The 25,566-nt window shown below is 44.1% G+C and overlaps 1 protein-coding gene across 1 annotated transcript in view; it reads left to right on the top strand.

Annotated features, from left to right (window-relative positions):
- The window catches only part of LOC144691869 (uncharacterized), a 147,349-nt gene that overhangs the window by 36,807 nt on the left and 84,976 nt on the right, over positions 1 to 25,566 (top strand). Inside the window, exons 4-6 of the mRNA XM_078560445.1 lie at positions 5,327 to 13,514; positions 20,477 to 20,524; positions 20,607 to 20,725. Of these exons, the coding sequence (XP_078416571.1) occupies positions 5,327 to 13,514; positions 20,477 to 20,524; positions 20,607 to 20,725 (8,355 nt within the window). The remainder of the gene's footprint in view (positions 1 to 5,326; positions 13,515 to 20,476; positions 20,525 to 20,606; positions 20,726 to 25,566) is intronic.

The raw sequence follows: 25,566 nt of genomic DNA, 5'->3' as shown, positions 1-25,566 counted from the left end.
TTATTTTAAAATAACCCACGATTACTGGCTTCATGTGCATTACAGAAAATTCTGAAAATATGTTATCCAAGCATTAGGCGAAATGTTTCTTATTTACTGTATAAACTTGAGTAATTGTCAATCTCATGTAAAAGCCCACCCTCAACTTTCCAAGGACACTCCACTACCACTCAGCTCACTGCCCTACTATGTGGTCAGAGTAACACAGCAGAGACCAGGGCGGAATATTACAGTGGAGGGAACAGATGGATCATGCCACCCCACCCCCCCACACCCCGCCCCTAATACCCACCTCCACCCCGGCAGCAAAGTCGGCATGGAGCTGACCCGCTGATTGCCAGCCCACCCTGCAACCATAGTGAACTTGGCCAGGCTAAATTGGGGCAGTGTAGGATTTCCGCCCCTCACTGGGGAGGAAGTCCGGCCCTCGGAAGCTGCCAGTCACTCCATCAGTCCTGGCAGCACTAAGAGTGCATTATTAGACACTGCCGGGACTGCAACCAGGAATAATAAGAAGGAACAATGAATCCAAGTAAGTCCGGGGCCTTGGGCAGTGAAGAGTTTGAGCAGTTTAGAGAGGGGGTGTAGGGGTGGTGTGTTTAATGGAGCAAGCAGGTAGGAAGAAAGTGGGGGCGGTACTATCTTAGGGGGGCTGACCCCCGATTCGCAATGGGCACCCCCCAACGATAGCTCCCCCTTCCTTCCTGCCCTTTGAAAATGTTTCTTTTTAAAAAGCAGCCTGCCCGTTCCCACCCGACTGCCCACGCCAAACATTTTATGGTGTGGGCAGCATTTAATCGGGGTCAATTGGCTTGTTAACAAGGCCAATAAACCCTTGATTATTTATTTAAATATGGCGGTGGGCTGCCAATTTCAGCACCCGCCCATCCTCCTGTATTATGGGGCCGAGTGGGAAAGTGGTGATGTGGGCACCCGTCCTAGTTTACACGCCCCCCAACTCCCCCACGGGAAACATGTCCAGCATTTGAAACAGGAATTTTCTGATATTTCTGCATCGGTGCTAGATCACAGAATGCAATTTGCCCACTGAGATTTTGGAGAACTTCAGTAAAAGTTCAATTTCTCGTTGAGATGGTGGAGCTAAGATTGGAACAAACTGCAAGAGTCAGTGTGCACAGTGTGTATGGGCCACAAGTTCCCAGAAATGGAACTGAGCTCACTGAGTTGTCATGATGTTGTCCTATGGCCCCATAGGAAAAGAAAAGGCATTGTTAAAAACTCACCTTTTAAGGCTCCCTTTTTGCTCCAATCCGTTTCCTTTCAAGCATCTGAGGCTGAAAACTCAGCATGTTTCTCTGCTGCCTGTGAGAGCTGTGAGTGCCGGTAGTTGAAAGTAAGCCCCCGAGAACATTACCGGTGTCAAAGTCAATCCCTTAACTTTTTACCTAAAAAGAGTTTCAGAAAATTAAACTTTCCACCAGTATATATGGTAATTCGACTTTATGCAAGCCTGTATTTCATAAGGAAAAGAATATCATTAAGTATTCCTTATAAGGATGGCACTCGTGTTTTACACATCTACAGCCTTTCCAACATTGTACATCTGGGTGAACTAATGCTCTAAAGTCCTAGTAATGTGGCAATTATATTGTATACTTGTGTCAGCCGTGACTCAGTTGGTAGCACACTCACCTCTGAATCACAAAGTTCTGGGTTCAAGGCCCACAACAAGGCTTGAGCACAAAAATCAAAAGTGACACTGCAGTATAATATTCAGGGAGCATTGCATTGTCAAAAATGCTGTACTTTGCATGAGACATTTAAACCAAGGCCCCATCTGCCTGCTCAGCTGGATGTAAAACATCCTGTGGTGCTATTTTGAAGAAGAGTAGGGGAATTATCCCCAGTGTCCTGGCCAATATTTATCCCTCAATCAACATCACAAAAACAGATTAGCTGGTTTTTTTTTTGTTGCAAAAATATACTTTATTCATAAAATATCTTCAATCACATTCCAAACCATTTCAAAAACACCATTACAAGGGTACAATCCAGGTTAAACTTTTACAAATTGTATCACCAGGTGTCATCAGTACAAACAATATTACAATCGTTTACAGCCTTTCATTTTGAGCTGTACAGCCCGAGGGGCTCTAAACAGTTCCCAGTCTCTCGGTGCGCTGTGGCAGAAAGGTCTTAGACAGCGACCCTTCCCCATTGCGCCTTTGCGGCAGCTGCCCCAAGCTTTAGTGCGTCCCTCAGCACGTAGTCCTGGACTTTGGATTGTGCCAGTCCGCAACAATCGGTCGGGGACAACTCTTTGTGCTGGAAGACCAACAAGTTTCGGGCAGACCAAAGCGCGTCTTTCACCGAGTTGATGATCCTCCAGCTGCAGTTGATTTTTGTCTCGGTGTGTGTCCCTGGGAACAGCCCGTAGAGCACAGAGTCCTGTGTCACAGAACTACTCGGGATGAACCTCGACAGCAACCACTGCATCTCTCTCCAGACTTTCTTTGCAAAGGCACAATCCACAAGGAGGTGAACAACGGTCTCTTCCCCACCACAGCCACCTCGAGGGCAACGTGCAGAGGGGGTGAGACTCCTGGCGTGTAGGAAAGATCTGACGGGGAGGGCCTTTCTCACCACCAGCCAAGATACGTCTTGGTGCTTGTTGGAAAGTTCTGGCGATGAGGCATTCTGCCAAATGACTTTGACAGTCTGCTCAGGGAACCATCCCACAGGGTCCACCCTCTCCTTTTCCCTCAGGGCCTCTAGGACGTTACGTGCTGACCACTGCCTGATAGACTTGTGGTCAAAGGTGTTTTTCTGCATAAATTTTTCCACGAGGGACAGGTGGTAAGGCACGGTCCAACTACTTGGAGCGTTCCGCGGCAGCGTGGCCAGACCCATCCTTCACAACACCGGGGACAGGTAGAACCTCAGCACGTAGTGACACTTGGTGTTTGCGTACTGAGGGTCTACGCACCGCTTGATGCAGCCACACACAAAGGTGGCCATCAGTATGAGGGCGATGTTGGGCACGTTTTTTCCCCCTTTATCTAGAGGCTTGTACATCGCGTCCCTGCGGACACGATCCATTTTCGACCTCCAGATAAAGCGGAAGATGGCTCGAGTGATCGCCATCGCGCAGGAGTCTGGAATGGGCCAGACCTGCGCCACGTACAGCAACAGCGAGAGTGCCTCACACCTGATGACCAGGTTCTTACCCGCAATGGAGAGGGAGCATCGCTCCCACAAGCCCAGTTTCCTTTTCACCATAGCCACTCGCTCCTTCCAGTTTCTAACGCATGCCCTGGTCCCTCCGAACCATATCCCCAGCACCTTCAGGCCGTCAGCCCTGACAGTGAAGGGGACAAAGGATCGGTCAGCCCAGTTCCCAAAGAACATGGCCTCGCTCTTCCCACGATTTACCTTGGCTCCCGAGGCCAGTTCGAACTGGTCGTAGATGTGCATCAGTCTGCGCACCGACAGCGGATCCGAGCAGAAGACGGCGACGTCGTCCATGTACAGGGAGGCTTTTACCTGAGTGCCTCCACTGCCTGGGATCGTCACTCCTCTTATGCCCGGATCCTTCCTGATGGACTCGGCAAAGGGTTCTACGCAACACACGAAAAGAACAGGCGAGAGAGGACAGCCCTGCCTGACTCCAGATTTAATCGGAAAGCTATCTGTTTCCCACCCATTGATTGAGACTGCGCTACTGATGTTAGTGTAGAGCAGTTGGATCCAATTTCGAATTCCCTCCCCAAACCCCATTTTGGAGAGCACATCCACCATGTAGGTGTGCGATATTCTGTCAAAGGCCTTCTCCTGATCCAAGCTGATGAGGCAGGTATCCACACCCCTGTCCTGTACATAGGCAATCGTATCCCTGAGCAGCGCCAGGCTGTCAGAGATCTTCCTGCCTGGCACAGTGCAGGTCTGGTCAGGGTGAATCACCAATTCCAGAGCGGATTTGACCCGATTGGCGATGACCTTGGACAGAATCTTATAGTCCACATTCAACAGTGAAATGGGTCGCCAATTTCTAATTTCCTCCCTTTCCCCCTTGTGCTTGTAGATGAGGGTGATGATGCCTTTCCTCATGGATTCTGACATACTACCAGCCAGGAGCATACTCTCGTACACTCCTAGCAGGTCTGGGCCGATCAAGTCCCACAGAGCCGAATACAACTCCGCCAGCAAGCCATCGCTTCCGGAAGTTTTACTCTTCTCCAAGGACTCAAGGGCCTTAGTCAGTTCATCAGGAGTTAGCGGTTTGTCCAGGCTCTCCCACGTACTGTCGTCCAAGACCTCCGTGATAGAGGACAGGAAGGACTGGGAGGCCGTGCTGTCCGTGGGCTTCACGTCATACAATCCGGCATAAAAGGATTTGCTGATCCTCAAAATGTCGGACCGTGATGACTTTACTGAGCCGTCTTCTTCCTTCAGGCTGCTGATCACAGAGCTCTCTCTGTGTACCTTTTGGAAGAAGAAACGTGAGCACGTCTCATCCTGCTCCACGGAGCGGACTCTGGAACGGAAGATGATCTTGGAGGCCTCCGAGGCAAAGTGCGAGGCTTGCTGGCTCTTCACCTCTTGGAGCTCCTCCTTGACATCGACCCCCATCGACTGCAGCCGGAGCAGATTCTGCATGTTTTTCTGGAGTCGGGACATTTCCCTCTGTTCCTTTCTAGCTTTCTGGGTGCCTTTGAGGTTAGCTGGTGATTATCACATTTCTGTTTGTGGGAGTTTGCTGTGCACAAATTGGCTGCTGCATTTCCTACATTACAGCAGTCACTACACTTCAAAAGTACTTCATTGGCTGCAAAGAGCTTTGAAACATCCGGTGGTCATGAAAAGCATCTTTTCTAATCAAAAGACTAATGTGTTTTTTTTTATATCTCCCTCTGGCTTAGCTCCAGCATTACAATTTAGATGATTGTAGTTGTTAAGTGATGCATCACTAATGAGTATGATGGTTTTATTTCATTGCTTTAAAACAACATTCTAAACTATGCATAAAATAGTAACTTTTTTGTACTTGTTCTTGGGATGTGGCCAATAACAAAAAGGTGACATTTATTTATATAAATGAGTTGACTATATGATGTGGGACTGGGGTCATGTAGTCCAAGACAGTCAGGTTCCCTTCCCTGAAGCGCATTAATGAACCAGTTGGATTTTACTAAAATTATCATGCTTAATGGTGCTAGCTCACAAATTATCACATTTGTTGAATTCCATTTCACAAATTACCATGGCAGGATTTGAACTCTTGACTTCTATGTTACTTGTTCACTAGGTTACTATGCTCAAGAGTGAGAATAGAAATTTTAAGTACAGTTTTTCTTTTAACTTTCAGGAAATTAAGGATATTCAGTGGAAGTATCTCATTGGAGGAGGATGTTGGTGCATTGCGCTCTGACAAGGATGCTGTTTATCAGAAAACCCTAATGAAGCTACAAACTGTAGTTGGTGAATGCAAAGAAATTAATAGCCAAGCGTTAGAAGATGGAGCCAATGAAGCAGATAGTTCTGAGAATGAACAAAATATGCCTGTTCCACCAACCATCACTTATTCAACTTATCGTGGAGCGAGGAGGATCAAAAGAAGGAGATCTCTGAGAAAAACATTCCAACCAGTAAATCCCACAATTTCTGAAGTAGATGAGAAGATTGTAGTTTCATTGGTTGATCAACCACTTCTAAATCAATTGAAAGAAGAAACTAACCATTGTGTCCTTTTGCAAGCTCCAACAATGACCAAGATCCAAACACCATTGGAAGAAAAAATACCTTTAATAAATCATGGCAAGGGAAATGCTGAATTACAGCCCAGAATCTGCACAGCAACATTTCCATCAAGCAAACCTGGGCTGGTCAAAGATGTAAAAACAGAAAATGAACCGCTGAAGCAGCAAAGTTCTTTCAGTGGAGTCAGCGGGGAAATAGAATTAACTGGACCACACCACCGAGAAACAGCAAAAGTGGGAAGTGAATGTAGCACAGTGACAACAGGCACAATGGATAGCACCAAGAAGCAAGTATCAGTATCAAACACAATTAGTGTACAAAAGATAACTGCTGTCAATCCAGATGGCACACCTTTCCCAGGTATAACCATGACACTTGAAGACTCGCATTCAAAAGGAGGTGGTGTATTGGAGAAGGACACACAATGTTTCGTTCAGAAGGATAATCTAATCGCTGATCACAATGATCAGAGCCACAAGGGCGAAGACAATGCTGACATAACAACAAGCAAACTAACTCCCGAAACTGAGGGTTCATCCAAAACAACTATTATGATGAACCCCCAACAAAAGCTCCATGTTCCCCCTGCTTCAAAGACAATCAGTAAAAAAGGAAATGAAACAGATGTACCAAAGATGCACTGCTCCACAGTAGATGCAGATGAAGCAGCAGCAGCTCAATATTTGAAACTTGTCAGTTTAAATCATCCTACTTCCTTAACAGAGACTAACCAACAAGCTGATAACACAGATAGGCAACAAAGAAGTATTGTTGCTAATTTAGAAGATCAGTCTCTAACAGATCCTGTAGTTATTGCTTCAAAGCAAGATGATATGGAGAAAAAGATTGAGAAAACAGAATCTGTGAGCAAAAATGAAAAGCAAGGCCCAATGCTGGAAATTTTGGACAATGCTACTGTTCCAACAAAAGTTGTCTCTTTAACAGACCCAGTGAAAGCAATCCACCTGAGCAACACGTTAGACGCACCAAAAGTAATACTTGATAAATATGCTGTACAATTGGAAATTGCCAGCAGGACCCAAACAAATGGACACATAACAGAATCAGGTACCTTCGCAGTGTTCAATAACAAAGGGGATATTCCTGATGCCTCTACCAATGACATGCCAAAAGAGTATAAAGACAAAGATAATGTAACAGGGTTATCCACTGAGAGTCTCACAACAGACACTGGATATGCAATCAAGAGACCACCAAAGGAGTACCATCAAACATTGCGAAGGAAATCAGTACCTGACATAATACATGTAAATGAAGAGTCATCTTCTCAAGTATTGAAAAAACACATGAGTACGAACTCATCCACCCTGACAACTGTTGAAGTAATAAATAAGACAAGAAATGAAGATACAGTTACAAGTGCTAATGTTATCAATGAATCAACAGGTGCAATTGAGAGTGATAAACATCCCAAGATACCAAGTGCTGCTGTCTCTAAAATTGCTACAGACACAGCCCCAAGTGCAATGCAGTCATTTGGGGTTAGCAATCCTGAATCTACCATAACTACTGAATTCCAAGAGATTGCAGAGGCCAGCAATCTAGAGACTGAGAATTCGTTGTACATTCAAAAACCAGATCAATTATTTAAAATTTCTTCTGAAAAGGAACATGACCACAGTTCAGATTCATTACCAGGTACTCTAGCCTGTTTACTTGAACCCAAGGTTTCTAGAGCGGTCAAGCCTTCCTTGCCTAATGAAAGTATATTCTACAGGTACTATCAAGAATCAATATATTTTTTATTAGATTCGGACAAGAATACACATTCAATTGCAAATAGTGAAATTGTAACTGTACCAGCCGTTAAACAAAATCAGTCGTTTGAAGAAGTGCAGGACAACAAAAAAGCATCTAACTTTGTGGCAATGCCAAAAGATGCCAGTGAATCATCCATGGGAACAAGCAAGTGTAGCCTATCGGAAAACAGTTTGTGGTACAGATGTTTTCAACAAAGTACTGGTTTGTTGAACAAGAGGGAAAGTACACAGCCTAATACTTCCAGTGAAACAAACTTGGGAAATACACAGACCGATGAAAATGTACAGTTAATAAAACCAATTGCTCTTGTAGCAAATTTTACGAAGGAAGCAATTCAAAGTACCTTACAGGGAGATGCACTGAATAATTCCAGAATGACCTGTTCTAGTGAGCAAAATGAAGAAAGTGAAAAGAAAACCAAAAGCTATGACAACAAGGACTCAGATGCAACAATTTCAGGTCAAACAGAAGGTGAAGAGACTGCATTAAAAACCAAAGAAAGGAAAGAACTAATCACTTTACAATCAAGACCACAATTAATAAAAGAGATATGTGTAGTTGATGCATCCCAAGCACATCCAGTAGAAAGAGTAATAATTACAGATAGTAATAACATTTTGGAAGGAAAAACAAAAGAAGTAGAAGAGGAAATAATATCTTCAGCCAGACAGGGAACACCACATACCCAAATGAGTACCACAGTTATCAAAGAGGATGTTACTAATACACAAACAGATTCAGATATAACAAAAACTGCCAGGCTAGTGGATACAGAAGATGCTGACTTAAATGAGAGCACAAAAAATGTAATAATGAACAACACAATTAAAGAAGAACATGAGGAATTTGTGAAAACAGTACAAGTTACTGATGAGGGACTAAAGGGGATGGTACACCCAGAGGTACCAGTGGAGTCTGAAAATAACTCCATATACATTGCTGGAGGAAAGAGTCCAGATTCACCTCTGGTAACACATGGAAATGTTGCTGAGTATGTTCCTTCAATCCACAGAGCTGATGAGAAAGCCACTTCATTCATTGGTTTAACTGAACCTGATAATGAGATTTTACAGATGGAACCACATGAGGAAAGTAGAAGTTCAGCACCTTTCTTGCCAGTGGACACTGACCTCACACCGGTACATGCTGTTAAAGATGTCACAAATCAGGAGGCAGAGGCAGGCCTCTTAAATCTTACCTCAACAAGTCAAGCAACTGGCAACACAGAATCCACACTTAAAACAATTGAAGTCAAAGTGAATGATGTCCAAGTAAAAGCACAGGATCCTGCCGAAGAAACAGAACAGAGAACTGAGCTAAGGAATATTGTAATTGCTGCAGAAGATTCCTTGTCAGAAACACCCTCAGAAATAATGAAAACAGACAATAAGTCTGATCACACGGCCCAGGTATGTTCTGCCACAGTAATAGAGCAGTGTAATATTATTGATCCAACACAGAGTACTGCTGTATTAAAAACTGACTCTATCAATTCAGCCCATGCCCAGGAACACTTTATGTCTGATTTTGAGCAAAGTCTAAAAACCTCAGAAGCAAGTAATTTTCAGTCAGGTTCTATCCAGTTAAAAGTAAGTCTGTCGGGCTTGTTGACTGACCAAGGAGATTCCACTAATCAAACCACAAAATGTGAAGAAGGTGGAACATGCATGCTTTCTGAAACACCGCGAAACTCCAACATCTCATTATCAGATTCAGTTAAACCAGTGACTGGAGTGGCAAAAACAATGATGCAGAAAGTTATGCTTTCTTCCCTGGAGGCAATTACAAATATTCAGGTCCCTGATGGGGCACAAATGTCTTCATTAGACACAGAACCAGCTACTGAGAGCAACATGACGTTACCATCTGCATCAAAATCTGCTGTAGGACTGGTGGATTTCACAGGACCAGTAACACCACATACCCAATCAGGAAGCACTGTAAGCTTAGAGGATGTTACTACTGCAGAAACAGCATCAGATATAATAAAAACTGACAGGTTAATGGATAGGCCTAAAGAAATTGGCTTAATTGACAGCACAAATAATTTACCAATGAACAGTTCGATTGAAGAAGAGCTTGAGAAACTAGTGAAGACAGTAGAAGTTAATGGTGAGAGAGTGAAAGAGGTAGTACACTCAGAGATCCCAGAGGAATCTGAAAATACCCTCAAGTACATTGCTGGAGGAAAGAGTCAAGGCTCATCTCTGGTAACACATGGAAATCTTGCCAAGTATGTTCCTTCAATCCACAGAGCTGATGAGAAAGATGTCTCAATAACGATGGAACCACATGAGGAAAGTAGAAGTTCAGCACCTTTCTTGCCAGTGGACACTGACCTTACACCGGTACATGCTGTTAAAGATGTCACAAACCAGGAGGCAGAGGCAGGCCTCTTAAATCCTACCTCAACAAGTCAAGCAACTGGCAACACAGAATCCGCACTTAAAACAATTGAAGTCAAAGTGAATGATGTCCAAGTAAAAGCACAGGATCTTGCAAAAGGAGCAGAGCAGAGAACTGAGCTAAGGAATATTGTAATTGCTGCAGAAGATTCCTTGTCAGAAACACCCTCAGAAATAATGAAAACAGACAATAAGTCTGATCACACGGCCCAGGTATGTTCTGCCACAGTAATAGAGCAGTGTAATATTATTGATCCAACACAGAGTACTGCTGTATTAAAAACTGACTCTATCAATTCAGCCCACGCCCAGGAACACTTTATGTCTGATTTTGGACAATGTCTAAAAACCTCAGAAGCAAGTAATTTTCAGTCAGGTTCTATCCAGTTAAAAGTAAGTCTGTCGGGCTTGTTGACTGACCAAGGAGATTCCACTAATCAAACCACAAAATGTGAAGAAGGTGGAACATGCATGCTTTCTGAAACACCGCGAAACTCCAACATCTCATTATCAGATTCAGTTAAATCAGTGACTGGAGTGGCAAAAACAATGATGCAGAAAGTTATGCTTTCTTCCCTGGAGGCAATTACAAATATTCAGGTAACTGATGGGGCACAAATGTCTTCAACAGACACAGAACCAGCTACTGAGAGCAACATGACGTTACCATCTGCATCAAAATCTGCTGTAGGACTGGTGGCTTTCACAGGACCAGTAACACCACATACCCAGTCAGGAAGCACTGTAAGCTTAGAGGATGTTACTACTGCAGAAACAGCATCAGATTTAATAAAAACTGACAGGTTAATGGATAGGCCTAAAGAAATTGGCTTAATTGACAGCACAAATAATTTACCAATGAACATCACAGTTGAAGAAGAGCCTGAGGAACTAGTGAAGACAGTAGAAGTTAATGGTGAGAGAGTGAAAGAGGTAGTACACTCAGAGATCCCAGAGGAATCTGAAAATACCCTCAAGTACATTGCTGGAGGAAAGAGTCAAGACTCACCTCTGGTAACACATGGAAATGTTGCTGAGTATGTTCCTTCAATCCACAGAGCTGATGAGAAAGCCACTTCATTCATTGGTGTAATTGAATCTGATAATGAGATTTTACAGATGGAACCACATGAGGAAAGTAGAAGTTCAGCACCTTTCTTGCCAGTGGACACTGACCTCACACCGGTACATGCTGTTAAAGATGTCACAAACCAGGAGGCAGAGGCAGGCCTCTTAAATCTTACCTCAACAAGTCAAGCAACTGGCAACACAGAATCCACACTTAAAACAATTGAAGTCAAAGTGAATGATGTCCAAGTAAAAGCACAGGATCCTGCCGAAGAAACAGAACAGAGAACTGAGCTAAGGAATATTGTAATTGCTGCAGAAGATTCCTTGTCAGAAACACCTTCAGAAATAATGAAAACAGACAATAAGTCTGATCACACGGCCCAGGTATGTTCTGCCACAGTAATAGAGCAGTGTAATATTATTGATCCAACACAGAGTACTGCTGTATTAAAAACTGACTCTATCAATTCAGCCCACGCCCAGGAACACTTTATGTCTGATTTTGAGCAAAGTCTAAAAACCTCAGAAGCAAGTAATTTTCAGTCAGGTTCTATCCAGTTAAAAGTAAGTCTGTCGGGCTTGTTGACTGACCAAGGAGATTCCACTAATCAAACCACAAAATGTGAAGAAGGTGGAACATGCATGCTTTCTGAAACACCGAGAAACTCCAACATCTCATTATCAGATTCAGTTAAACCAGTGACTGGAGTGGCAAAAACAATGATGCAGAAAGTTATGCTTTCTTCCCTGGAGGCAATTACAAATATTCAGGTAACTGATGGGGCACAAATGTCTTCATCAGACACAGAACCAGCTACTGAGAGCAACATGACGTTACCATCTGCATCAAAATCTGCTGTAGGACTGGTGGCTTTCACAGGACCAGTAACACCACATACCCAATCAGGAAGCACTGTAAGCTTAGAGGATGTTACTACTGCAGAAACAGCATCAGATATAATAAAAACTGACAGGTTAATGGATAGGCCTAAAGAAATTGGCTTAATTGACAGCACAAATAATTTACCAATGAACAGTTCGATTGAAGAAGAGCTTGAGGAACTAGTGAAGACAGTAGAAGTTAACGGTGAGAGAGTGAAAGAGGTAATACACTCAGAGATCCCAGAGGAATCTGAAAATACCCTCAAGTACATTGCTGGAGGAAAGAGTCAAGACTCACCTCTGGAAACACATGGAAATCTTGCCAAGTATGTTCCTTCAATCCACAGAGCTGATGAGAAAGATGTCTCAATAACGATGGAACCACATGAGGAAAGTAGAAGTTCAGCACCTTTCTTGCCAGTGGACACTGACCTCACACCGGTACATGCTGTTAAAGATGTCACAAACCAGGAGGCAGAGGCAGGCCTCTTAAATCCTACCTCAACAAGTCAAGCAACTGGCAACACAGAATCCACACTTAAAACAATTGAAGTCAAAGTGAATGATGTCCAAGTAAAAGCACAGGATCCTGCCGAAGAAACAGAACAGAGAACTGAGCTAAGGAATATTGTAATTGCTGCAGAAGATTCCTTGTCAGAAACACCCTCAGAAATAATGAAAACAGACAATAAGTCTGATCACACGGCCCAGAAATGTTCTGCCACAGTAATAGAGCAGTGTAATATTATTGATCCAACACAGAGTACTGCTGTATTAAAAACTGACTCTATCAATTCAGCCCAATCAAATGATGTCCAAGAAAATTTAATTGCCGCTTTTGAGAAAAGTAAATCTAGCCAGTTAACTGATCCAGGTGATTTAGCAAATGTAAGTATGAAAAATGCGGAGGAGGATGAAACAGGGAGAATTGCTGAACCACAGGCAACCTTTGACATCTTGTTTGCCTATTCCGCTAACAGCCTAAATGACCATGTCACAAAAAGCATAGAAACCATTGACCATCATCTGAATATGGAGGAGGAAATGGAACCTCAATTTTTAGAACAGGAAGCATTGATCCTAGACACATCCTTGAGTCATTACTTCAACAGGAGGCAAATTTATCCTTTTGCTTTATCACCAATATATGAAGAGCAAGAGTTAGAAAATGATGCAACATTGGACACATATAGTATTACCCATTCTCCAACTTCAACAATGGAGTACAATTCGAACCAACTTGTTGCATCTATACTTGAACCTACAGCAGCATCTTTACATTTGATGCAAACAGAACATATATTTCAAGAGATTGAGGAAGAAGAAAATCCTACAAGTCATGTTCCTGCATTAGAAGCGAGCACAAGCCTCTCCAGTGACCACTTGGACAAAGCAACTCTAATTTCTCAGGAGATAAATGAAAAGCAAAACTTGTCTTCGCAGTTACAAACAGAAACTTGTGTGGTTGATTCAAAAGCCTCCCCTAAACCTCCTGCAGCAGAAGATAGCGTATTCTACCGATATTTTCAGTCATCTAGGCATTATTTATCAAAGGTCGAAAAAGCACTTCCTGAAATCGCTCCTAAAATATTAACTCATTTGCAGCAGAAACTAACTGATGACTCAAACCTGTTAAAATGTTCACCAGATTCAAAGGTATGATATTTAATTACTACTTTACATTCAGGGTAAGATTTGCTTTTTTGTGTTAATGTTTCTACTGCCCTGTTGTGAACTTTACATAATGTGCTGTTTCTGTAGCAAAGAGAGAAAGAATATAAACTCTTCCCTGGCCTTTGCCAGTCTTACAGTAAAAGGTGCTGCTAAGAGCTATCCAAAGGGAGCAGAAGGAGGCATTTTATTTTCCTGATGTTTCCTCCCTTCCTTGAAGGAAAATATCTGATCACCATTTGGTACTTTGCACAGCAATGCAGTGTTGTGGAATGATAGGTGTGATGCCGTATAGCACCAATCCATATGCACTGGGTCCACACATGCAGTACAATGCTACTATAATAGTAAGTGTTTTGTTACTTTGCAATTTGTTCTGATATTTTATTGTTAGCACGCGAACAATTTGAATATTTATTTCTTTAATGTGTAAAATACTGGAATTAAACTTCATATTTTCTTAGCTTCCTTTTTATTCTGCCCGCCCACACTTTTTTGACTGCTTTTTCCCCAGTGCAGTCTACCATTCTTTTCCAAAAATGCAGACTTTAAGGCTTTTGCCAGTTCTGTATTGCTGTTGCCCATAAGGAACTGCACAAACATTCTCTGGGTTCATATGTCCAGAGGTCTTCTTTCTCTTCTTCTGTAAAAATGCTTTCTTTCATCCTTGTTGTTTTGAAGATGATCTGTATCTTACAGTCCCTGGAACAGCAAGAGTTAGATATTTTTGGAACATTAATTATAAAATATTCATAGTTTGGTGACATAAGTCCATCAGATTCTGTTCAACCAACATTCCATGGGGAAGAAAATGGTCATGGCTTAAAAACAGGAGTAGGGATCATGATGCCGATTACCGCACATTCGTTGCTTCTGATGCAGGCAACTCACAAACTTCATGCTAGCTGCTAATCGAAATTATAGCAGCATGAAGCCCATTGCAAAACACACAGTGGCTGCACCCTTGAGCACTGATTGAAAGAGGGCAACAGGAGTTAAAACCAGACTGCACCTCTTAAAGAGGAGGATCATTTTAACTGGAGCAGGTGCTGAAAGTTATTCTAGAAGTGACTTGGGTAACACTCTATAATGGCACAACATGGCAGAGAGCGGGCTGCAAGATTTTCTGACACTCTATCTGACACCTTGGTGCATGAGGTAGAGAGGAGCAAAGAGGTACTCTATCCGCAGGGTGCCAGTAGAACTTCCAGACAAACTTTGTGAAATTAGTGGGTCCAGATTGCCATGGTGGTCAGTACTAGGAGTCGAGCCCCAAGGGTCTGGGAACAAGAAGTTCAATGACCTATCATGAGTGGTCAAGGTCAGTGAACATATCTTCAAATGTCATCTCCCACTAACTGCACTACCAACCCTACACACTGCTCAGTTCATCACACCCCCATCACTTACTTACCAACAATCTCTATCAATCATGACCCAGATCTAACAATCATAGCCTCACTTTACTCTCACACACTTAGCGCTGCTGCAAACTTCACAGTTTTCACACATTGCCAACTATTCAACCATGACAGCCACATCACCCAAACACATTGCACCACACTCACTGGCAGACTTCCCTCGCTCTTGTAGGGCAAGTTAGTACATTGCCAGAAGCAGCAGGAGTTAACTGATGGGGTCAGGCTCGGCTATATGTCCTCACCCTGACGGAGGAGATTGCATTTGCTATTATTGGATTGACCATAACTGAGCCCACAGCCAGTAATGGGCTGAAACATCGGCAATGACAATACCCTCATACATAATCCTTCTCCTCACAGCCCACTTCCAACTCATCCCACAACCTCTTCTAACTTATAAAGTTGTAGATGGTGTAAGTGTGCACCTCTTACATCTTTCATCACAGCCCTACCCTTGTGCCTTTCTCCTTTCAAGCACCCAGGAATTGCAACCTGCAGGCAATGGTGGAAGAAAGAGAGGCGGAAGAACAGGAAGACAATGAAGAAGAAATGCCATCGCTCGCTCTCAAACTCACAGCCACCAGCTGAGATAGTGCATTGTGGGCAATTTAGTAGATAGCTTAGAGGTGGATCTGCATGTGGTGAGACAACCAGACACAAGTGAGCTGCAGGCAGGGCAAAGGATAAGGGTAGTGCAGGTGCCAGATTTCTGGAGGTCACACATGAGTTTTGCTGCAGAGGATTAAAATGAGCATTTCAATAGGGCAACCTTCAGAAGAAAGCTGCTGGGCAAGCACAGTGAAATGCTTGGTACCTTTGGCAGATCTGCCAGAAAGCTTGCTGTTACTGCCCAGGGATCTGGCATCAACTTGCATAGAACTTGGAGCACATCCTTTCCAACATGGCAGCAATGGCCAACGCAATTAGCACACTTGGGGACTCAACTATAACAACTTCCATTGCAGCACAAGCAACAATCATCTAACATTTGAGTTCAGCCATGCAAGTTCAAACCTTTGTCATCATGGCTTTAAATACCAATGTTCAAAGGAGTATTCAGCGCCTCACAGAAATGCAGCAGTCAGTCTTCCGGCAGATTACTAGGATTGCTGAGGCACTGCCCCAGGAAATTGGCAATGGAGCTGTGGCTCTGTGAAGCACTGACCTCCGGTCCTCAGGATGACAACATTCGTACTCACACCACTGCCACTCCACCAGTGCACTTGCTGTGACCTGTCAGCCTTCCAGCTCATGCTGCAGCGGCCCATGCCGAGATGGTGCAGTCTGAAGCTGGGCCTTCCAAAGCTGCTGGGGGGTGTCTCACAAGGCCATCCAACCTTGTCCACTGAAAGTCAGCAGCCTTTCACCAGCCATGCTGCAGCCACTGGGGTTACACTGCACAGAAGCAGGTAGGACAGGCAAAGGTGCACTGAGGACAAGCACTAAGGGGATACACCCTAAGGGTGATTAATTGATGTTTGTATGCAATATGGCATGGTTTGATTTGTACATTTAGTTTGGAATGTTTATTTTATGTTGGGTTTTATTTTTAATTTATGGCGAAACAGACGCTGTGCTGGTTAGTAACAGAGAGAAGATAATGTGCTGGCGAATGGGGATTGACGTTATTGTTCCAGGTATTGCAGGCGGATGAGTTGATCATGGACATCCTGGTCAGAAAATATAGGTTTCCTGCTCCCTTGCTCATCCTTGTCCTCCAGCATCTCCTCCTCCTCCCCCTCTGCTTGTTATATAGCTGGTGATAAGGGTTGCACCATAATGATGGTGAGGCTGTGCAACATGTAGCAGGCTGCCATGAATCTTGATATGCACCATGCCGAGTACTGCAAGGCTCCTCCAGAGCGGTCCAAGCTACAGGAGCATTGTTTCTACTCTATCACATTTCTTGAGGCAGCATGGTTTTTATTGTGTTTATGCTGCCCATGTGTGCATGGATTACACACTGGAGCCATGAGCCAGGTCAACAGCAGATTAGACCTTGTCATTCATTGTCACCCTCTGGTTTATCTTGGTGGCTCAAATAGAGATGGCACAGTGTATTGCTGCAGTTTGAAGGCATTATGAATGTTGCCAGGATACCAGGCATTGACCAGCATGATATGCTGCATATGGTCACAGGTACATTGAGGGAATGAAATCTCTTTGATTGCACATAGGCATGCAGCACCCACAAAATGAAATGCCTGCAATTAATGGCACCATGCACCATGGGGAACCTAAAATCCTCATGGGTCCGCATGCTCATTCGTGTTTCTCTCTGATAAGACTGAATCAGAGGTCTCTTGGAATACAGAGCCTCAGTGACCTCTCTTATGTACTAATGGATGGTAAATTGGGAGATGTTAAAAATATCACTAGCTCGAACCTGGGAGGGACGAGGCACATAAAAGTTCATGGCCACAATTACCCTCACAGCCACTGTCAATATAATCCTCACCTTGTGCTGAGGTTGCAATTGTGGCTGCAGCAGGTGGTAGCTTTCAGTGAGGATGTCCTTCCTGAAGCCCACATCTCTGACGTGCTGTTCCTCGTGGAAGTTGCAATCAGAGAATTGCTCCCTAAACCTCCTGAGTATATATAGCCTGCTATCGAGAGCGCTTATTACCCTCATCCTCCTCCTCCCTCTTCCAGCAGCTTGTCTTGGTCCATGTCACCTCTGCTTATTCTTCCTATTGTGCTGTGGCCCAAGGGAAATGCATACCACAGCAATGATGCTTAGCGGCAAGTGGTTTGTACAGAATCCTTGACATCATGACAAAGTCCTTCAGCACATTCTACACCATTTCCTGTACATTTTAGTCACTTTAAAGAACACTGGAAACCATCAAACACTTCTGCAAGAGTAGTAAAGACCAGTAGAAGTCAATCAGCAACTTTCTTGTAAGTCATTGATGATCCTTTTAGATAGCACTAGTGGGGAGTCCTTCCTGCTATTTGTGTTCAAGTGAGCATATGAGCTGGAGCATTGAGTTCCAAAATGACATTGTGGCATTAAATTAGTGGGCAGAATTTCATGTCAGCGGGATTTTACAGCCCCACTGAAATCAGCGGACTTTTGAATGGCTCACTGCATTTTAAGGCCCCACCCCCGCCATGATGGGGCTGTAAAATTCCACCCAGTGTCTCATGTTGATTGACACAATCTGCCATTCCACATACCTTTGGTGTCCACTCCCACCACAACAATGTCCAGTGTGGCTAGCGCCAGGTGTAAGTGCATGCACCATGGCTGCTATTTTGGAGCTAAAACAGTATTTGTAGCACTGTACAACTGACCACTAAGTGACCAAAATATGCCCGTACCACTGAGAATGCGACTACTAAGAGCCAAGTATTGTCACTTCTGTGCTTTGTTTTAGTTATATTATTTCACATTTACCTTATGAGGTTAAATGTAATAGTAAAAGCTATCGATTCTTTATCCACCTTCATTGCTAAAGTCAGTCTGTGGCCCTGTGCATATGGATCAGTTACTTTCCCCCTTTCTATGCAGCAGGAATCGTGGCGGGTGGGGGAGCTAGATTTGGCGTGAGTCAAAAAATCAGTTTCCCGACAGCAGGAAATTAGTTTGGAATCTTGCTCCCCTGACTTTCATGGCAGCTTAAAGGTGGGTTGAGTGTCCCAGGATGTCAAATATCCGCAGCAGAGGTGGAGGCAGCCTGCTGACTGCAATGCTCTGTTGCCTGAGATGACTTTGGCTGGCATGCTCTGGAGGCCTGAGGCCTGGATGGTCTCGGCCTGATAACGTTCTCCTGCTCTGGGGCAGGTGTGCCCTCCTTGGCTTGACCTGCTGGAGGTAGTGGGGACCCTGGCAGAGGGGAGGTGGAGCGGCAGGGCACCCTTGGAGTGTCCCAGGTGGATGTCCCTGGGGTGCCTGGCAGGCATTCCTCCTCCCTGTGGGTGGCAGAGGGCCTCTCTCTGAGTGCTTGAGGGGAAGGGGCACCTGGAAGGTCGAGGTTCTCCGTCCCCCCTCTCGCCTAGCCACTGCTGGATCCCACTCATGGCTAGAGCAATAGAGTGCAGGTCTGAGTGCAAATCCAGCAGAAACTGCTGGATCTGTGTCTCCAAGGCAGCTGCCACCCTTCCCTGGGAGACTTCAATGCTCCCACAGGCCGAAGCCACAATATCAGAGAGAAAGCAGATGGACTCCTCCATCCCTCATCCCAGTCTGTTGACAGCCTCTGACAACTCTGCCTGATGTTCCCGTACCTCCCTTTGCAGCTCCAACATTTGTCTTAGGGCCGATTAAGGATATAAGAAATAGGAGCAAGATTGTGAACTCAAGTCGACTCTAGATCTAGGAGCCGCTGAGGTGCATGTCTCAATGCTGGTAGAGGAGGCAGGTGAATGTAGTGACAGCTTGACATGGTCAGAAAGAGGTGTGGGATCCTCTTCTTCCTCCTCTGAGGTGACCTGGGGCTGGGGCAATCTATTGTGGAGGATACTGTCCTCCCCCTCTTCCTGCTCGAATCTGGGATGGAGAAAAGAGAGAATGAGCGACTGCCTCAGCTGGTTCAAACATACATATAACTCAAAGTCAATGTCCGAATGTTGTATCTATATAATGGATGCTACCTCACTGGGTTGCTGGTGGAGGCTGATCTCGTCCTCAGTGTAGGCACAGCCTGTGTCCTCCTTTGCCAGCTCTGTAGCCTGCTTCTTGAATTGGGTAAGGGTCCTGAGCTCCAGGGTCAACCTCCCATCTTCTTTCTCTCCCTCCTGTTGTGGGCTATCTTGTCCTTCATAAAGATAGACTCGATGGGCTGAAGGGCCACTTCTGCACTGTGTGATTCTGTGACTGAGTGTGAGCACTGTGGATGAAGGAGCAGTTCAGAAGGTTCCATGCCTGCTCTGTGTGCTGAGCCTCCCCCAGCTGGTGTGGTCAGACAGGTGGGCCTCCTGCTCACTTCCCTCGCCTTTCCTCCCGCCTTTCCTTCACCACCTGGAGGGGAATCTCCAGGGAGGCATTGCTGGACCGCAGGGTCGGAGATCACTGCCATCTCCTGGACACTTTCTTTTATGGAATCCGGAGGTCCTGGCTTGGAGCGAGTGACTGGCTCTCCAGGTGCCATTTAAATATGGCACCAAACGTTGGAGCCTATGCGGTGACAGTGGCAGGTGCCACCTCCTGCCTGCCCCACCATGAGATTTGATGTGCTCCTCGAGGCTGCACAATTAATGAGCTGAGCAGCGCAAGATCTCACATGTTTAGCTGCCCCACTCTCCAGCAGAAGTTACTCTGACTTCCACTTCCACCACCGGACTTAGTCTCCGGGAAGGAGGCAATCGTGAGGTACTTCATCAAGCATCCCAGTTGAGAAATGAACAGTAAAACCTCCAATAGGTGATTACATATCAGAAAATTAAATATTAATAATAATTATTTAGGCTTATTTTAAAAAGTGTATGATGCAAGTGTGACACTGATAACTATGTCAACTATAATATTGAAGCATCCAACTGGTTAAATTCACAACTATAATTTATTGCACTATTTTGTTGCAGTGTCTTGTCAAGAACAAAAATTTGAAAATCAACCCAAGGCCAGGGAAGGTAAGTTATCTCTTTCAGAAACACTTTAAATCTCCAGTCACTGTTATGCTATTTGATTTAAAAACATTTTTTTGTGATTTAGGTTGTTATTTATGATCAATTAAACTTCCTTGGAAACAAACGTGAAATCTTCACCGATGTATCTGATGCAACAAGCTGGAATTTTTTTGAAGGAATCTCATTAAAAGTTGTCAGAGGATGGTAAGAAAATTATATTTTTGCCTAGCTACAAAGATGTATATAGCATTCAATTATATCATTTAATAAGTAATTTTGTGTAAATTGAATCTGTATATCTGTTTATAACTGCTATAGTTAAGCCTTTAGTCCTGAATCAAATGAACATAGTTAACAGTTCTTCCTCGAACAGAGGCCCGAACAATTCCCATCCACCACCACTCTCCTCCGTCTGGCTGAACTTGTTCTCTCACTGAACAATTTCTCCTTAAACTCCTCTCCCTTCCTCCAAATAAAAGGTGTGGCTATGGGTACCCGCATGGACCCCAGTTATGCCTGTCTCTTTATGGGGTATGTGGAACATTCCTTGTTCCAGTCCTACTCCAGCCCGCTCCTACAACTCTTTCTCCGGTACATCGATGATTGCTTCGGTGCTGCTTCATGCTCTCGTCTGTACCTGGAAAAATTTATTAATTTTGCTTCCAATTTCCACCCCTCCATCATTTTCACATGGTCCATCTCTGACACTTCCCTTCCCTTCTTTGACCTCTCTGTCTCAATTTCTGGTGATAAACTGTCCAACAATATTCATTACAAGCCTACCGACTCCCACAGCTACCTCGACTACAGCTCCTCACACCCCGCTTCCTGTAAGGACTCCATCCCATTCTCTCAGTTCCTTCGCCTCCGTCGCATCTGTTCAGATGATGCCACTTTCCAAAACAGTTCCTCTGACATGTCTTCCTTCTTCCCTAACCGAGGTTTTCCACCCACGGTGGTTGACAGGGCCCTCAACCATGTCCAGCCCATCTCCCGCGCATCTGCCCTCACACCTTCCTCTCCCTCCCAGTACCATGATAGGGTCCTGCTTGTCCTCACTTATCACCCCACCAGCCTCCGCATTCAAAGGATCATCCTCCGCCATTTCCGCCAACTCCAGCATGATGTCACCACCAAACACATCTTCCCTTCACCACCCTGGCAGCATTCCGCAGGGATCATTCCCTCCGGGACACCCTGGTCCACTCCTCCATCATCCCTTACACCTCAACCCCCTCCCACGGCACCTTCCCATGCAACCGCAGAAGGTGCAACACCTGCCCCTTTACTTCCCCTCCCCTCACCGTCCAAGGGCCCAAACACTCCTTTCAAGTGAAGCGGCATTTCACTTGCACTTCCCTCAATTTAGTCTACTGAATTCACTGTTCCCAATGTGGATTCCTCTACATTGGAGAGACCAAACGCAGACTGGGTGACCGCTTTGCGGAACACCTTCGGTCTGTCCGCAAGCGTGACCCAGACCTCCCTGTTGCTTGCCATTTCAACACTCCAACCTGCTCTCATGCCCACATGTCCATCCTTGGCCTGCTGCAATGTTCCAGTGAAGCTCAATGCAAACTGGAGGAACAGCACCTCATCTTCTGACTAGGCACTTTACAGCCTTCCAGACTGAATATTGAGTTCAACAATTATAGATCATGAACTCTCTCCTCCATCCCCAACCCCTTTCCGATCCCCCTTTTTTCCAATAATTTATATATATTTTTCTTTTCCCACCTATTTCCATTATTTTTAAAATGTATTTCCATCCATTGTTTTATCTCCACCTTTTAGCCTATTTCGATCCCTTCCCCCCACCCCCATCCCCACTAGGGCTATCTGTACCTTGCTTGTCCTGCTTTCTACCCTTAATGTCACCTATTAGCACATTCCTTAGATAATATCACCACCTTCAACACCTCTTTGACCTTTTGTCTATGACATCTTTTGGCAATCTCCACCTATTACTGGCCCTCTATCCAGCTCTACCTGTCCCACCCCCACTTAAACCAGCTTATATTTCACCTCTTTTCTATTTTTACTTAGTTTTGTTGAAGAGTCATACGGACTCAAAACGTTAACTGTGTTCCTCTCCGCAGATGCTGTCAGACCTGCTGAGTTTTTCCAGGTATTTTTATTTTTGTTTTGGATTTCCAGCATCCGCAGTTTTTTGCTTTTATCTTAATAGTTAACAGTTTATTTTGCAGAAAATGGTTTTGACAGTAAGTTATGTAATGAGTTTCTGAAGGATTTTGTTTAATAGTATAGCCTGTGATAGATCTTGCTTTGTGAAATGGTGTAATTTCGTGATGGTGAGTCGGCAACCCAGTTTTCATCTCTCCCAATTTTTATTTCCATTGAAGCTTGAGACAAAGTACCTGTTTAGTCTTACTGCCATTCCCCAAACAAGTTTGTCTCTTTCATCACTGTGGCCCTTTAAAATGTCCTACCATTAGGACTATTATTAATATGAGGCACTTTGATTTATCAACAAATTTCATCTTCAATTTCTCTGCCCCTGTTTACTAGTTCATGATATAGTCTCAATATATTCTCAGCATTCTTCAACACAATCAAAGGCATTCAGTTTGCACTATTTCTCTATTTAAATCGTCACACTCTAGTACAATTGTATTATATTTATTTAATACTGTCATCCCTCATCCTTCTTTATTCCTCTTCAAACTTTAATACCCCAAACCCCGTCCCGGCTGCAGCCATGGCCAGGATTTTCTGTGCCCATCGGCATTGGGTGTGTTCAGTGGCATCAGCAGACAATATGGCGTGATTTGTTTCACGACGGCATGAAACCAGTTTGTGATTGTCCGCTCAGCCCGCCGATGTTGAGAACCATGTTGTAATACATCAGCATATCATTATAAGGACAGCCCACCAGATTCACCACCCCACCCCCCACCACTGGAGCGTCTGCCCATTTCAGCGGGAAAACACGCCAACAGCTCATAAGTGACATGCACCTGGGAGGCTGCACTTCGCTTGGGACTTCAAGGTTTGTTTTCCTACCTTGCTTCGGTCAGCACTCGCAGTCATCAGCACCAGGCTTCACAGACAGCACCACATCACTTTTAGGGGAGTTCACGGGCAGGTCTCTACCTACCGGATCAGCCATATATGGGTGGCTTTTCAATGGCTGCAGGGCTAGGGCTTGCTTGGGGAAGGGGGAGAGGTGGCCACAGGCCAGGGAAGAGGCTGCAGGACGAAAGCTGTACCAGGGAAGGGGGATATCCCAAGGTGTGTGTGGGGGCACATGTTGATCTGTGCAAGTGGCTTCAAGATGGTGAGGGCTGAGGAGGAAGTCTCCAGAGGAGATGACACCAGATGGACGTGTGAGGGTGTGTGTGTGAGAATGGGTGGTGAAGTCCCTTGAGCTGGCAGTGAGTGAGATACCAGTGAATGTGTTAGAAGCTATTATTAAAGAAGTTATAGCAGGGCACTTGGATAAGGTTAAGGTCATCAGGCAGAGTCAACATGGTTTTGTGAAAGGGAAATCATGTTTAACTAACTCATTGGAGTTCTTTGAGGAAGTAACATGTGCTGTGGATAAAGGGGAACCGGTGGATGTATTGTACTTAGATTTCCAGAAGGGATTTGATAAAGTGCCAAAGGTTATTGCGGGAAATAAAAGCTCATGGTATGGGGGGTAATATATTGGCATAAACAGAAGATTGGCTGGCTAACAGGAAGCAGAGAGTAGGCATAAATGAGTCTTTTTCAGGTTGACAAGATGTAATGAGTGCCACAGGGATCAGTGCTGGGACCTCAGCTGTTTACAATTTATATAAATCACTTGGATAAAGGGATTGAAGGGATGGTTGCTAAATTTGCTGATCACACAAAGATAGGTAGGAAAGTAAGTTGTGAAGAGGACACAAGGAGGCTACAAAAAGATATAAATTGGTTAAATTAGCGGGCAAAGATCTGGCAAATGGAGTATAATTTGGGAAAATGTGAAATTGTCCATTTTGGTAGGAAGAATAAAAAAGAAACAAAATATCTAAATGGTGAGAGATTGCAGAGCTCTGAGATGCAAAGGGATCTGAGTGTCCTAGTGCATGAACTGCTAAAGATTAATATGTAGGTACAGCAAGTAATTAGGAAAGCTAATAGGATGTTATTATTTATTGCATGGGAAATTGATTACAAAAGTAGAGAGGTTATGTTTCAGTTATACAGGACATTGGTGAGCCACATTTGGAGTTGTTATGACCCATGCAGTTGGTAAAGTGGAGTTATTTAAAATTCACAAAGGGAAACTTTAAACAACTGTCATAATCTATAAATTTAAGTGTCATGCTTGAGATGCGACTCTAAATTTAGGAATCAGACCATCAGCTCTTGAGGTTTTACATTAAACCAACTGAAACATTTTATTAATTTACACAGGTTAAAAATACATATACATATGGCTACAAATTACTACTATCATAACTTTTAACAAATTCCTAAACTAATCCCCATTAAGGCAACTGCAACCCATAGACTTAACCAAACACCAGGCAAAGCATTTTCACCCTACAAATTCAAAATGAGGCTCTGTGGGGCCAGTTAGAGGCTTGCAGCTGCTTTTTGATCTTATATTGCCTCTGCTCTGCACACCCGAAAACTACTGAAGTAGTGAAAACTACTGAAGAAGCCTACCAATACTGATTGAATTCAAATTCTCATTGTCTCAACAGCCTCTTTGAACTTTATCTTTTAACAATGAAACCCCATTCATTGTACCAAATTTTATTAGTAATATAAACATATTGCTTGGTAGCTGCTAGATGGGCGTCAAGTTTTCACCCCACTTCTTGAATGCTCTATTCAAAAAATGCAAATGCACGCTATCTCCCTTCCATATCAAAACTAGTACCCATCAAAGCACCCAGACTAGCTGGCTTTAATCCAATTAAGACACACCCACAGACTAAACCTGTGTTTTAAAAGAAAAATATTTTCCAAATATTATATACATTAATAGCTTCATGACAGGAATTCTGTGTACAGTATTGGTCTCCTTATTTAAGGAAGGGTATAAATGC

The sequence above is a fragment of the Cetorhinus maximus genome, chromosome 16, assembly GCF_964194155.1.
Source record: "Cetorhinus maximus chromosome 16, sCetMax3.hap1.1, whole genome shotgun sequence".
NCBI lineage: Eukaryota > Metazoa > Chordata > Chondrichthyes > Lamniformes > Cetorhinidae > Cetorhinus > Cetorhinus maximus.
The sequence above is the reverse complement of the archived record's forward strand: the minus strand, read 5'-3'. Positions and strand labels throughout refer to the sequence as shown.